This window comes from Erigeron canadensis, chromosome 4 (assembly GCF_010389155.1).
Source record: "Erigeron canadensis isolate Cc75 chromosome 4, C_canadensis_v1, whole genome shotgun sequence".
NCBI lineage: Eukaryota > Viridiplantae > Streptophyta > Magnoliopsida > Asterales > Asteraceae > Erigeron > Erigeron canadensis.
The window spans coordinates 42,080,767-42,094,478 of NC_057764.1; the positions used below are offsets into that span (position 1 = coordinate 42,080,767).

Genomic DNA, 13,712 nt, shown 5'->3' on the forward strand with positions numbered 1-13,712 from the left:
GCAAATTCATTCATAAGTTCACAAAAGGCTACTTTGAAGGTTTCTCAAAAAATATACAACATACTTTTATATATCATTTCACATGTGAATGAACAAAAAAAAAATATGTGAACAAATATATGATTTAAGAGTTCTCATGGTTCATACAAAAAAATGGTTCTTAAAATAAGGAAACATATATATAGGGGACCTTTATTTTGAGAATCTATTTTTTGTAAGAACCTTGAGAACTCTTATATTATGTATTAGAGCACATGTTTTTTTTGTTCATTTACATGTGAAACGTTTAAAAAATATATGTTGCAGAAGAAAGTTTTTTTCAAAACCTTATATATACCCGTTTGTTAACATGTGAACGAAAACATGTACATATTCATTCACAAGTTCACAGTAGGCTATTTTGAAGGGGTTTTTTTTTAAATTTTCTTTTACGACATACTTTCTTATATCATTTCACACGTGAATAAATAAAAAAAACATATAATCCAATTAATAAAATGAGAGTTTCATGGTTTTTAAAAAAAATTGGTTTTCAAAACAAGGAAGGTATATATATATATATATATATATATATTTCAATCAATTCTATAACAATAGGTAAGTTTTAAACGTGTTAATGATAACATTTACTCTGTTGGTTGCACTTTGCTTTTTACGACTTGCACACAAATAAATGAAATCAAATTCAAAAAATATACTGTATTTCATATTCTATTGATATATGTATATATTTAGGGAATGCCATTGAACTGATGCATTAATGCAATATCATTGAATAGTATAGGTAGTTAGGTACCACCTTCCTTCTTTAATTTCTTCACCTTCTTTGATTCTTTCTTTAATTTCTCCATCCCCTTTTACCAACCAAACTCACTGCCTCTCCATCACAAATACAAAAACATGTTTCATATCATGTGTGTATATATATAGATAACCACCTCTTTCTAACTTCAAATACCCAGATACACAAACACACTTCAAGATCCAAATTCCAAAACACAAAAAAGATAAATATATGGCGGGTGGAAAGTGGTGGTGTTTGACCGGAGCTCCGATGAATATATATGGTTATGATGTTGTTGACCCAGTACTTATGGTTAGTGTATTTTCCGGGTTTTATACTTAGTTGTTGTAGATCTATAGCTTTATATATTATACACAAAATGAAATGATATTTCAAATAAACGGGTTTGGGTTAAGGATGAAATCGGCTGATAAAATTTTAAATTTTTTCTAAGTTCAGAAATCAGAACCGAATTTGTTAGGGGGGGGAGTGGTCACCCCTCTTCTCCCAACACTAACCAATAAAATTTTGCCACCTCATTTTATTTCATTCTTTCCCCATCTTCCCCAAATCACTGGCGTCACTTTCCCATAACTTTCTTCCATCTCCACCTCATCATTTCTTTTTCATTTATTTTTAGTACTATTTCATTTCTTTTTCATTTATTTTTAATACTATATAATTTTAAAAACTATATAAAATAACAACATTAATCATTCATAAAACATCACATTTTATTAAAAATATTAAAAACACATTACAACATACTAAAAAAAATGACTTGCATAAAACAATAAACATTACGACATACTTAAAAATTAAAACATTACGACATACTAAAAAAAACAAACTACTCATTAAGATATGGCAAATCTTGAACCGCGACATGCTCCGTGAGGTCGAATCGAAGACGGTGATGGACATCCTCATCTTGTATCTCATTGTATACATCACCGTTATAAACTGCTTCCACCGGCGGATCCATGATATGAACCGGTGATATCGCCCTACCATCGCGCTTTATGATCATGTTATGCAAAATACACACCACATAAACATAAATGGGATAGAGTTTTGGTATATAATTTGAAAGAAAGGGGAGAGAAGAATGAAGAAGAATGGTGGTTTGTTGTATAAAAATGGTGAAGTGGTGTTGGTTTTATAGAGTAAAAGATTAAATAAAATAAAATAAAAAAACTTTTTTTTTAAAGTAAATGTCGTGAGACCCGTTGGTGGGGGCCCCACGACTTTGACCAACCAATCACGGCCTCTCTCTCTCCTTTCTCCCTTTCTCTTTCTTCCTTCCCCCCATCGGGGTTCTTCCCCCATTTTCTTTCTCTCTCTCCTGCGGTGAACCACCGGCGGCGATGTGCCCGCACGGCCCCGCGACCCCGCTCCTCCTTCCCCGCGACCACTCTCTCCCCCCTTAGGGCGGAATGGGCAAGACGGGCGCCTTACACATGCTTTTTCAATTTTCTATGTATCTATAGCCGTTGGCTCAAAGTCTCCAAAAAAAAAAAAATAATAAAAATTAATAACAATAATAATAATAATAATAATAATAATAATAATAAACCTTAATTTGTTTCTTGATCAGGTGCTTCATGCTTGATTTGTTTCTTTCATTTTCATCTTCAACTAAATCATCTTTCATCAATAGCCATTTGTATATAAGAAAAGAGGGGTGTTTGTTGTGTTGAAAGAAACAGATTGATATAAATATAGAGTTGTAGACTTGTAGGTATAGATATATGTATATGTAGATGGATCTGAAAAAGAAGATAGATTTTTATGTAATTTTATATGTTAGTCCCTATAGTATTTCAGTTGATCTATTAATCAAATTTGTGTATTGGCTTATCTATATCTATACTTCTATAGTATATAATAAAAGAAATAGTTTCCCATGTTGAAAGTTGTATAAGAGAAAATGTCTAAACTACCCACTCCATCAAAAACAACCTTAAATCTAAAACATGACAGCCATCAAAATTTTCTTTTTTCGCACACACCGACTCCCTTACATGATTTCACACAAACCGTTCACATACAAGTCTGTGTTATGATATCTGCTGCAACGTGCAGGTACCATGCTAATAAAAAGAAAAGTGTTAGTAAGGGAAGAGGGAATGGTGAGAGTAAAATCATAAAGCCATATCACCACTCACTAATGAAATAATGACTCATGTCAAATAATGACATGAGTTTACCGAATTAGTAACGGTGGTATAGCTGACAAACCAATCCCTTAAGAGGCTACCCAATGGGACTAGTCCTCCACTCGTCTGGCTTGGAGGGACTAGTCCACATTATTGGGTGGGACTAGTCCTCCACCTGTCCTTCGTACTCGTCCGCTTCACTAGTCCCTGCAGGGACGAGTCTTGTATGTGTTTTTTCATTTTTTTTTAATCTTATATGCAAAGAAGAAGACAAAAAAATTAGTGGATCCAAGACTAGTCCTTGAAGGATGAGTGCATTGGGTATGTTTTAGGGGGATTAAATCTTTGAGTGTTTTTTGTTGATGTGACGCTAATAGGGACTAGCCGTTGAGGGAGTCCTTGACATTGGGTAGCCAGCGAGTACTTCAGCAAACGGCACATTTTTTTTATTTTAATTATTACAAGTACTATAAGTTATACCTTTAATTAAAGATTAAAAAAAAACAAAAATCAAAGACACATGACGCAAGATGCTCACGCTACCTAAATTGCCCAATTTTTACTATTTTAGAGCATCCATAGTGGTATCAACTTATCAAAGATTTTTTTTCAATGTCTTTTATATTAAATTATGAGTACTAGTTAAAGCTATAAAAAAAATATTTTAATAAATGAAATTCAAAAGTTAGTGTGAGTCTATAGAAAAAAGTATTTGATCAAATAGGTTGAGGATTATGATTATCAACCTTTTAAAGAAAAAAAGTATTCACTCTAATAGTAATAAGCTATTCAAAAATTTTTTTTCCTAAAAAAAGCTTTTCATTACTCTCCCATTGGAGATGCCTTTACTAGGCTTCTTAAGATGTGACATGACGTCATGTGACACAAGTCTCTCTCCTCAAAAAACCTCATACCACTTAACCTAAGAGAATCGATTGGGTAAAAAATTTAAAAAATGTTTTTGTATTTTTCAAATATAGACAAATTTTGTTACTCTTACCGTATTGTTTTGTTTTTTGTTTTGTAGGCTTTTAGATATATAGGTGTCGAGGCTGTGATCTATGGGAGTTCTTCGGTCATTGTTTTGCAAAAGGATTCGACTTATAAAATGGCTGGTAAAGTCATTATTTTGTTATTAAAATAATAGAATGTAGATGTAGCCATGTAGCTGATATTTTGAAGATGCTTACTGAAATAATCATTATCTATACTACCTTATACGAGTAATAATTATCATTATCTCTCTCATAAAAGTGTTAGATTCAAAATTACCATTTTACCATTGATAAATTAATTAACATCATCAATTCCTTATGTTTTAAAATATCTTCAATACCCCTTTACATCAATTACATTAAATCAATTACCTACACCTACCACTAATAACAGTTCACCACGACCGCCGTCACCACCAACACTCGTCGCCACCACCAAACTGCCGCCGCATCGCACGAGTACAATGCTAGTTAATATATATATACTCCCTGATTTTCATTATAATATTTAGGAAACCTTTTTTTTTCAAAAAAAATAGTTAAAATTATATATAATTATAGTTGGCTTATGGTTGACTTAGTTTTCCTTAAGGCGCTGTTATGCCCTTACACATGTCCTTTTTTTCCTTTTTTTTCTCAATTTTTTTTAACGACATTTTATTTTACTCCTACTTTTAAATTACAACGTATGTTTGGAAATCAGGACTCTCTATAAACATGAGGTACAACTTAAGACTTACAAAGTTTTAAAATCTCTATTTCAATTACAGATAGAAACAATATATTACATAAAACCATTTACATATAAGAACAATGATCATAACGTAATGATGAAGATTTGTTGATTCTAAGGAGCGCATCCAAGGAACAATTCTACATTAGCTACGTCATTAATGACGATGTAAAATGTTATAAGAATTACAAGTATAGAAATATTATTTCAACATTCACAAATTTATAACCAAAACAATGATAAAAATCAATCTTGAAATAATTGTTTTTTTCTTCATCTACGTTGGTGGTAGTTGTAGCCATCTGTTGGTGGTAGTTGTAGCCATCGAGAAAATGGCTGAAAAACCAGGGGTGACAGATAACGAAGCCGGGAGAAAGATGACGGTGATAGTCGACTTTAGATTGATGGAGGATGGTGGTTACAACTTTTTGATTGTTAATTAACCAAAATGATTTAGTATTTTACCATAGAGTGTTTTTAAATTGGTGGGTCACTAGTTTGTTTGCATAGAAGACTTGATAGCCCAAATGGTTTGATTATTTCTGCTCCAACATATGGAGTAAAAAGTTAGGTGAATTATGAGTACATGTGACTATGTGAGTAGATCTATAATTAGGTTTTATTTTTAACTTTTCTATTTTCCAGTTATAGTACGTATTTTTATTATATATATTTTTTTTATAAAGTTAGTTTCGATTCAGACGTGCTGGAGACAATTTTAACTAACAAATCGTTGGACCTCCAACCCTCTCCTCATGGAAAATACCTTGAGATGAGAAACCCAATACTCGAACCTGAGACCTTGAGGAAAACTCACCTCTGGGGCCCACCTAAGTGGAGTTGATTTATTTTTATTTATATTTAAATTATCAATTGTTGACATTTTGAGTAGATCTATAGATAGGTTTTATTTTTATGTTTTCTACTTTCTAATTTTAGTATGTATTTTCATTATTTTTTAAATTATTATTTGTTGGCATTTAAATAGTTTATAGTTTTTACTAAATTTTAGGTCCGTGTTGGGATTACAATGTTATTAATGTTAGATATTAATTTATTATGGTTTAAATTATTATTAATTATTGTTAATAATAAAAAAATCTATATATTAAATTTTTGAGTTTTCTATTGAATATTTTTTAAAAATATTTCCACTAAAGTTGTTTACAGTGACATGATTTGCAATATTTTAATATTACAATATCATAATATATCCGGTTGTAGATTGTGACATACTTAGCCCGCATTTGAATATTTGAGAACCATATAAGTAATATGCTATTATCACCTTATTATTACACATGGTGTATAACATTCTTATATTTTAATATATTAAAACACAGTTGATCTAATAATTAATCGACTAATTATAACTCTCGATTTTCTCAAGTTGATTCTTGTTTTTAACTTTGAGTCTTTGACTTTAATTTATACTTTTTGTTTCCTATCATAAATTTAAACTTTTAAACAATAATCTAATATAAAAAATCAAGAATAATAATTAATATATATATATATAACAAGATAATAGTTAAATCTATATAAATATATAACCTAATAGTACTATATATACAAAATTAATTAGTTAAAATAAACAAAATTTAATGTAAATATACTAAGATTTTATAAGTATTTGCACTATTATCTTTTTTTGAATTTTTTAATAATTGTCATGACACATAGAAAAACAAAATGTGTAAAAATGTCATCTTTATAGGAAACACCTTTAACATTGTCATATTTTAATTGAAGTATTTAAGATATATTTTATCTAAACTATATAGATTAATGTTTTATCAATAAAATAGCTATATTAAAAACAATAATAAATTAAAATCTAATATTAATAATGTCATAACACCCGTGTATTAGACACAGATTTAAAGTCTAATTTTACACTATTAGAAATAATATTTTATTTTTAGATGAAACATATCTAAATATTACTAAACATTATATATCACTTCGCTCGCTCGTTTGTACTTGTTTAATTGCCCTCCTGAATGAAGTAATTACATAGACATATCCATTCGTCGAAGTTTTCATATTCATACTTTTTCACTTAAACCTAAACAAACACAAAATATGTTTGTACAACTGTTTGTCCTCATTCCTTTTTGTTCAATGAAACTACAAAACATGAACTCTGTTCGGTTTGTTTACAAGTCTAAATACATCAACTCTACATACATTTAAATTTTATATTAAACACGATATAAAAATCATGATTGAGCAATTTTTCATAACATACATATATATAGATTTAGATACAACCTATGTTATCAATTTCGGTGAAATTTCGGTGGTATACCGGTTTTCTGTAGTGGGACATAATTTCGGTATTGATTTCGGTTTTGATATCGTTACCGAAATTTTCGGTGGTTTTGACCAAAATTTGACCGAAATACCCCCGAAATTTCCGAAATTTGATCAAAATTTCTGAAATTTCAGTGAATTCTGTTTCAGCACTTCCAGGTTTTATCTTTTACTCTTATTTATGTATATATATATATATAATATTAGAATTACCGAAATACCACCGAAAAAAATGATATTTCGTATACCAGTCCGTGACTGAAACACCGAAATTTATGTCCTTAGACTACTTAGGATACAACAAATATACTATACATAATATATACAAATACAAAAAGTTTCACTTAAGTAAAACAAAAAAAAAATCATAAAATTATATAATACAGAAAAGCAAAGTCACGGTAATTCAACTCAAACATATAAAACAAAAAAATCAAAATAATATATATATAATATATATATATATAGATATTTAGATATAGAGATATAGAGACAATCAAATAAGAACAGTCTTAAAATAAGAACGGTGAAAACACTTAAAAAAAAATATCATTTTGATGCATTAAAAGTCCATAAAACTAACATAGTGCTAAACTAATTGTAACACCCCAACAAGGCGGAATAATGAGATATCACAAGAAAAACACAACATGACATGGAAATTAAGTAGAGACAAATCTAGATGCATTAAAAGGATTGATAATCCATACAATTTAATCAAATACAAGTCCATGACCATTCAAAAATGCATAAGGAGCACGACCATCAAACGTTTACAAAAGAGGGTACAAAAGATGGTATATGATCCTAAGCATAACCCATAAGCGGGAACAATGAATCACGGATTCACAGTAAAGTCCAAGTCCAATCCTAGCATGCAAACAATCAATCATCATCCAATATGTCTTCCATTAACCTGTTCACCTGAAAAGTGTAATAAAACGTGTCAACATAAAGTTGGTGAGTTCGTAGGTTTAGATAAAGAGATCAAATGTGTCGGGATAGCAACCGTTAACGTTACACGAGGATTAGTATACCTAATCATGTCCACACAAATCAACACAAGTCAATGTTTAACAATATTGATAACCAGCACGACTTACATAATGAACAATGCATAAAATACGTTTCCTGACACGACTTACATAATGAATAATGCGTAGTAACCGACACGACTTACATGATAAATAATGTGTAAAATACATTCCTGGCACGACTTACATAATAAATAATGCGTAATAAACCGGCACGACTTACATGATGAACAATGCGTAATCATAACACATGCAATCACGTGAACAAGCAAAACAAGTAAGTAATCATCATCTCGTTCAATATCAAAATCAATCATATCAACTGACAAGCATTTAACAAACGAGTACACTTTCCACCCCAAATAATGTAAACTTAGGGGCTACGAAACTCACCTTGGCCTTGAACGTTGGTAGAAGGTGACTAAGCGGGTAAGCGGGGAGCACAACGGGCATAACCCTATTATAACAACTCTTCATCATCACATTATAGCTTACGTTACCATATACGTCACCCTAGGCCATTCCAAGACACCCCAAGGTCGGACGATGAATACACGATTGGAGAAACGATGGACTCGGGAAGAATGGTGTTAGATTCTCATAAAAAGGATGATACTAAAGGAAACTAGACTCTCACACGATTCTAACGATAGGTCATACGCCTAAAACGGATTTACGGTTCAAAAGTTATAAGCGTTTGAAGTTGGCAAAAGAAATCATTCGGGCAGCAAGTTTTCACTGCGCCCCGGTGAGGACCAAACAGTCCCACTACGCCGCAGTGAGACCCAAAACACCAAAAATGATCAGGAGAATGCCACAGCATCGCAGTGGTGGCTATCCCACTCCACTGCGTCGCAGTGGCCAATATCTGAAGCCAAACAGCAGCAGAACAACAACAAGAACGAACCCAAACGCAATTTTTGACATCCAAATCGACTTGTGGTGTTTCAAGACTTGTTTTTAGGCTCAAATAAACATCATTAAGTATAACTAAACATGTTTCATCAATCAAATCCAAACCCATAACACAATTACATGTCCAAATCGTTCTTGACCCAAATCAACCCTAATGAAACCCTAATTTGACCCAATTCAAGTTTTAACCCGATTTCGACCAAGGGTTTCTTAGACATGACTAGTAATGAATTTCTAAACATAAAAATGGAGATTTAAGATGAGTTTAACTTACCAAAAGAGTCGAAATCTTCCAAATTCGGTTTTAGGGCAAAGACTTGGATGAACACCTTTAAATCCTTAATTTTTCTTGGAAGATGATTATTATTATTATTAATGTTACTTGATTGTGTTAATTTACCACTAATAACACAAGATTTAGGGGAAGTTTATGGAGAATTTATGATGGATTTGGGTGGTGGTTGAAAGAAAGAAAGGAAGAGTAATGAGATGAAGGAAAAGAGGGTAAGGGGGAAATGAATGTGGTGGGTGTGGAGGATGGGGGCTGGCCTAGGGAGTCCATTATTGGGCTCCCGCTCCGCTAATTCCGACAAATGGCTAAACGTTAACCATTTAAACGCTAAAATGAGAGTGTTAACACAATTAGACTTCACGTTACGTTACTATACAACAAAACGTTCGGAAATCCATATAAGTCAACAAATTCGTTCATTCTCGATTACATTAAATTACAAGTCAACTAGGTCAAAAATCACAAATGTTACACTAATTATCATTATTTAAGTGTATAACAACACATTGGCCTGTCAAAATCAAGAAAATCATATTTTTTGTTTTGTGCATCCATCTTGGATGCATATTCTTCAAAATGATGCATCCACCAAAAAACGTGATTTTTTCGATTTTGACGGATCAACGTGTTGTTAAACACTTAAATAATGATTAGTTATGCACTATGTTAGTTTATGGACTTTTAATGCATCAAAATGATGTTTTTTAAGTGTTCTCACCGTTCTTATTTTAAGACTGTTCTCACTGGAGTGTTACCATATATATATATATATATAGGTAAAGGTTCAAATGAGAACTATTTGAATTGGAAGAACCATGAAAACCTTTTAATTATAACTGGGTGAATAGTTTATGTGAACAAATTCATGTACATTTGAACATGTCAAGTTATAACTAATATTACCTATGTTCATATATGAATGGTTCTCAAATGAACCTATGTGAACAAATATGTTCACATATATCTATTACATATGAACATCAAGTTATAATATGGTAGTTCTCATGGTTCTTACAATTTAAATGGTTCTTAATTGAACCTTACCATATATATATATATATATACATATATATATATAGATATATGACATTTAGATTTATATATACATATATACCAATTGTGTTCTCTGAATAATAACAACCGGCTCATTAGTCTCATGAAAAACCAAAGTGTTTTGCTTATTCCAGTTACCGCTAGCAACGGGTTTCGGTTCAACAATGCCATGAACGATTACAAGTTTATTATCATTGGAATTAACAACTACATATGTTGTATCTATCATTTGATCATCGGAAGAGAAGAGAGACGGGATATCAGAGACGGCGGTGATCGACGACGCATTTTTGATTTTTTTTTCAAAGTGGACGACGTGGATTCGAGATTAATGATGGTTTTGACTGCAAAACAAGCTACCGCCACACATGCTAATGCACCATCTAATTGTGTGGCATTTTGTGACACAAGTGCTATGGCTGGTTATTCGGTTTTGGCAACGAATGTCGGGAGTGCTATGGCTGTGATTCATATGTTGACGACATCGTGCTTGAAAGGTTTTGTGGATAGAATGTTTAAAGAGTGAGACATAAAAAGGATATTATATATATATATATTTAGTAAGAGGGGATATGGTTCGCAACTTCCAATTAGAAAAAAACTTTTCCTTATTTATCCACTTTTAAATAAAAGACTCCATTTTAAGTTATCATGGTAATTTTATTTAAAAGTGGATAAATAAGGAAAAGCGTTTTTTGTTAATTGGAAGTTGCAAACCATATCCTTTCTTATTAAATATATATATATATATATATACCAGGTATTTTACCCCGCGCGATGCGCGACTAATTAAAAAAGTTATTTTATGCATTAGTAAATAGTTAATCTACAGGTTTATCTTGTGGAAATCAATTATGTTATAGTTCATGCCTTCATGGTTAAATCCTGGAACATTCTGATCACCTTTTATCTTTTCTGACATCACAATCGATATCACAGTCATTTAACCTACTTTGGTGATTACACACCCTTAATAATCCTAAATACAATTAAGAAATAAGGTATTTTATCTCCGTTAATCCAAAACCCATTTGTAAAACTCAAATAACTATTGTTATTATCATTATATTATAGACTTTGTTTTGTGGTTAGAATAACAACCAATTTGATTACTTTATTTTATGTGTTTCCGCCAAGAGAACGAAGGAGAGAAACAACACAATTGTGCTGGACAACTTTTTATTCTTAATTTAATATGAGTTTTGAATTTTATTTTATTTTATATCTTATGTATATAGTTTTGATTTAATATTTTTATATTATATTTAATAAAATAAATTATATTGGTTTGAGAAGAAGTATTATAAGATAAATATTATGAAAAATGTATGGAGATGCCAAATAAGATAAAATCCTATGTGGTAATTTAAAATTGATGTATTACCACAAACTTAATTAATAAACATATTCATAAGTATTAAATTAGAAACCATAAAAAGATGGTATAAATGTATAACGATGGTATAAATGTATAACATACCAATACTAATAGGTGAAGCCTAAATGGGGTTTCTACGGTTGAGTTAAGAGATGATAATGTTCGTGGATATATACAACACAATGGTTGCCCGCTTCGACTACCATTAAGTGTACAGTCTGTAAAACCACGGACGGTTTGCTTTCAATTTTTGGTAAATTGCTTATAATATATTAAACGTTTGATTCAAGGTGATGAATAAATGACCATAACTCGTGGGTCTTTGAATGGTTATGCCAAAAATTATATACACATTATATGTTTTAAGCAAATATTATCAAATAAGGATATTCATGAATTTTACGTTGTATATAGCATATATGTTAATGATCACCATCCATAAATAGTTTGTCAAATATGTTTACCAAATTTAGATCTAGTGGATCTAAATTTTCAAACAAAGGGTGCTTTTTTTTTTATTTACGTACGTAACTTATTTATTTAAATATTGTATGTATATAGTTTCTATATATTTAAAATTCAATAATGTATTTAATTTAAGATAAATATAGTAAAAAAATTATGAAGATGTCACGTAAGACAAAATCCTATGTGGCAATTTTTAAAGCTAGCATTAAGTTGAAAAAAGGCTTTAGAAGACCAGGATTCTTACTGTTTTAATCCTAGGTATTTTACCCGCGTGATGCGTGAGCTGTTATAATTAGTGTCCAAAAATACTTAAAAATAAAAGTTCAGATGTACATGTATTCATGATTGGTTCATGATGTTTTGTTGTTTTTATTGTTATATCACCATATTATACATAACCATTTGGTAGATATTTCTAAATTATACAAAATTCATAAGATAAATAAAAAAAAAGAAACATTAACGACAATCACTTGTATTCCGATTTTTTTTCTTTGTGACTCCATCCTAGGATTGGTAAACAACTATCACTTGCAAATCACAAATAGTGATAAAGCTAGTCAACAAAAAGTTTCAAATCATACCAAGTCATTCTCACTCGTTACTCATATAAAATGTAAAAGATCAATAATATTATCAACAAAAGGCAACATACTCAATAAACTTATGGTTATGCAATTATATTTTATGGTTATGCAATTATATCTATAATGTATAATAAAACTATGTCAAGAAAGAGTTTCAAATTGTTGGTTTAGATTGATTTTAAATACTTTTGCTACAATTCCATGGGGTGTTACTCGTTCTTCAAGCATTCAAAATAATACATAAAAATTCGATAAAAAAATATATAGTTTTTATATTAATGCAATTTGTAAACAATATCAACTACTAAAACTTGAAATATATAATTCTCTATAATCTTGAGATTTCATGATATAACTTCCAAGATTGCATTTTTTTCCTATACACGTACGATGTTTTTTTTATTTTTAAAGTAACAGGATTTCCATTGTTAATTTTGTATTATATAGTTTCATTTATTTTATTAATATTTACTGTATTTAACTTTAAAGTAATAAGTTATTCTTGTATTTAATATTTAATTTGATTAAAGATATATAAATATTGTCAAAAGAATTATAGAGATGCCATGTAGGTAAAATCCTATGTGGCAACTTTTTAGTATAGGTTTAGTTTTGAAGATGTTTTTAAAAAGCTTGGATTACTATTTTTTTAATAATTATATATATATATATATATGTATATATACACATAGGGGGACAATCAAACATGAATAGTCTTAAAATAAGAACACTTAAAAACTACCTTTTGATGCATTAAAAGTCCATAAACTAACATAGTGTATAACTAATTATCATTATTTAAGTGTTTAACAACACATTTGTATGTTAAAATCGAGAAAATCATGTTTTTTGTTTTTTGCATCCATCTTTTGTTTTTTGTTAATTGGATGCATATTTATCAAAATTATGCATCCAACAAATATATATATATATATATATATATTTCCGAATCTCCCTATTATGTCTCATCGTTTAAACATTCACCTACAAAGCCGCTC

At 30.2% G+C, this 13,712-nt stretch overlaps 1 protein-coding gene across 1 annotated transcript; it reads left to right on the plus strand.

Annotated features, from left to right (window-relative positions):
• The first annotated feature begins 776 nt into the window (after window positions 1-776).
• On the plus strand, window positions 777-10,807 carry LOC122597657. Its single transcript, XM_043770230.1, has 3 exons — window positions 777-1,096; window positions 3,971-4,058; window positions 10,416-10,807. Exons 1-3 carry the CDS (start codon window positions 1,016-1,018, stop codon window positions 10,805-10,807), a joined length of 561 nt encoding a protein of 186 aa, XP_043626165.1. The 5' UTR covers window positions 777-1,015.
• The last annotated feature ends 2,905 nt before the right edge of the window (window positions 10,808-13,712 follow it).

Coding starts and splice junctions, on each gene's coding strand:
- LOC122597657 (XM_043770230.1), top strand. CDS start 1,016: ATGGCGGGTGGAAAGTGGTGGTGTTTGACCGGAGCTCCGATGAATATA. Junction 1,097..3,970: donor TTGTTGACCCAGTACTTATG/GTTAGTGTATTT, acceptor TTTGTTTTGTAG/GCTTTTAGATATATAGGTGT. Junction 4,059..10,415: donor TTCGACTTATAAAATGGCTG/GTAAAGTCATTA, acceptor TGCTTATTCCAG/TTACCGCTAGCAACGGGTTT.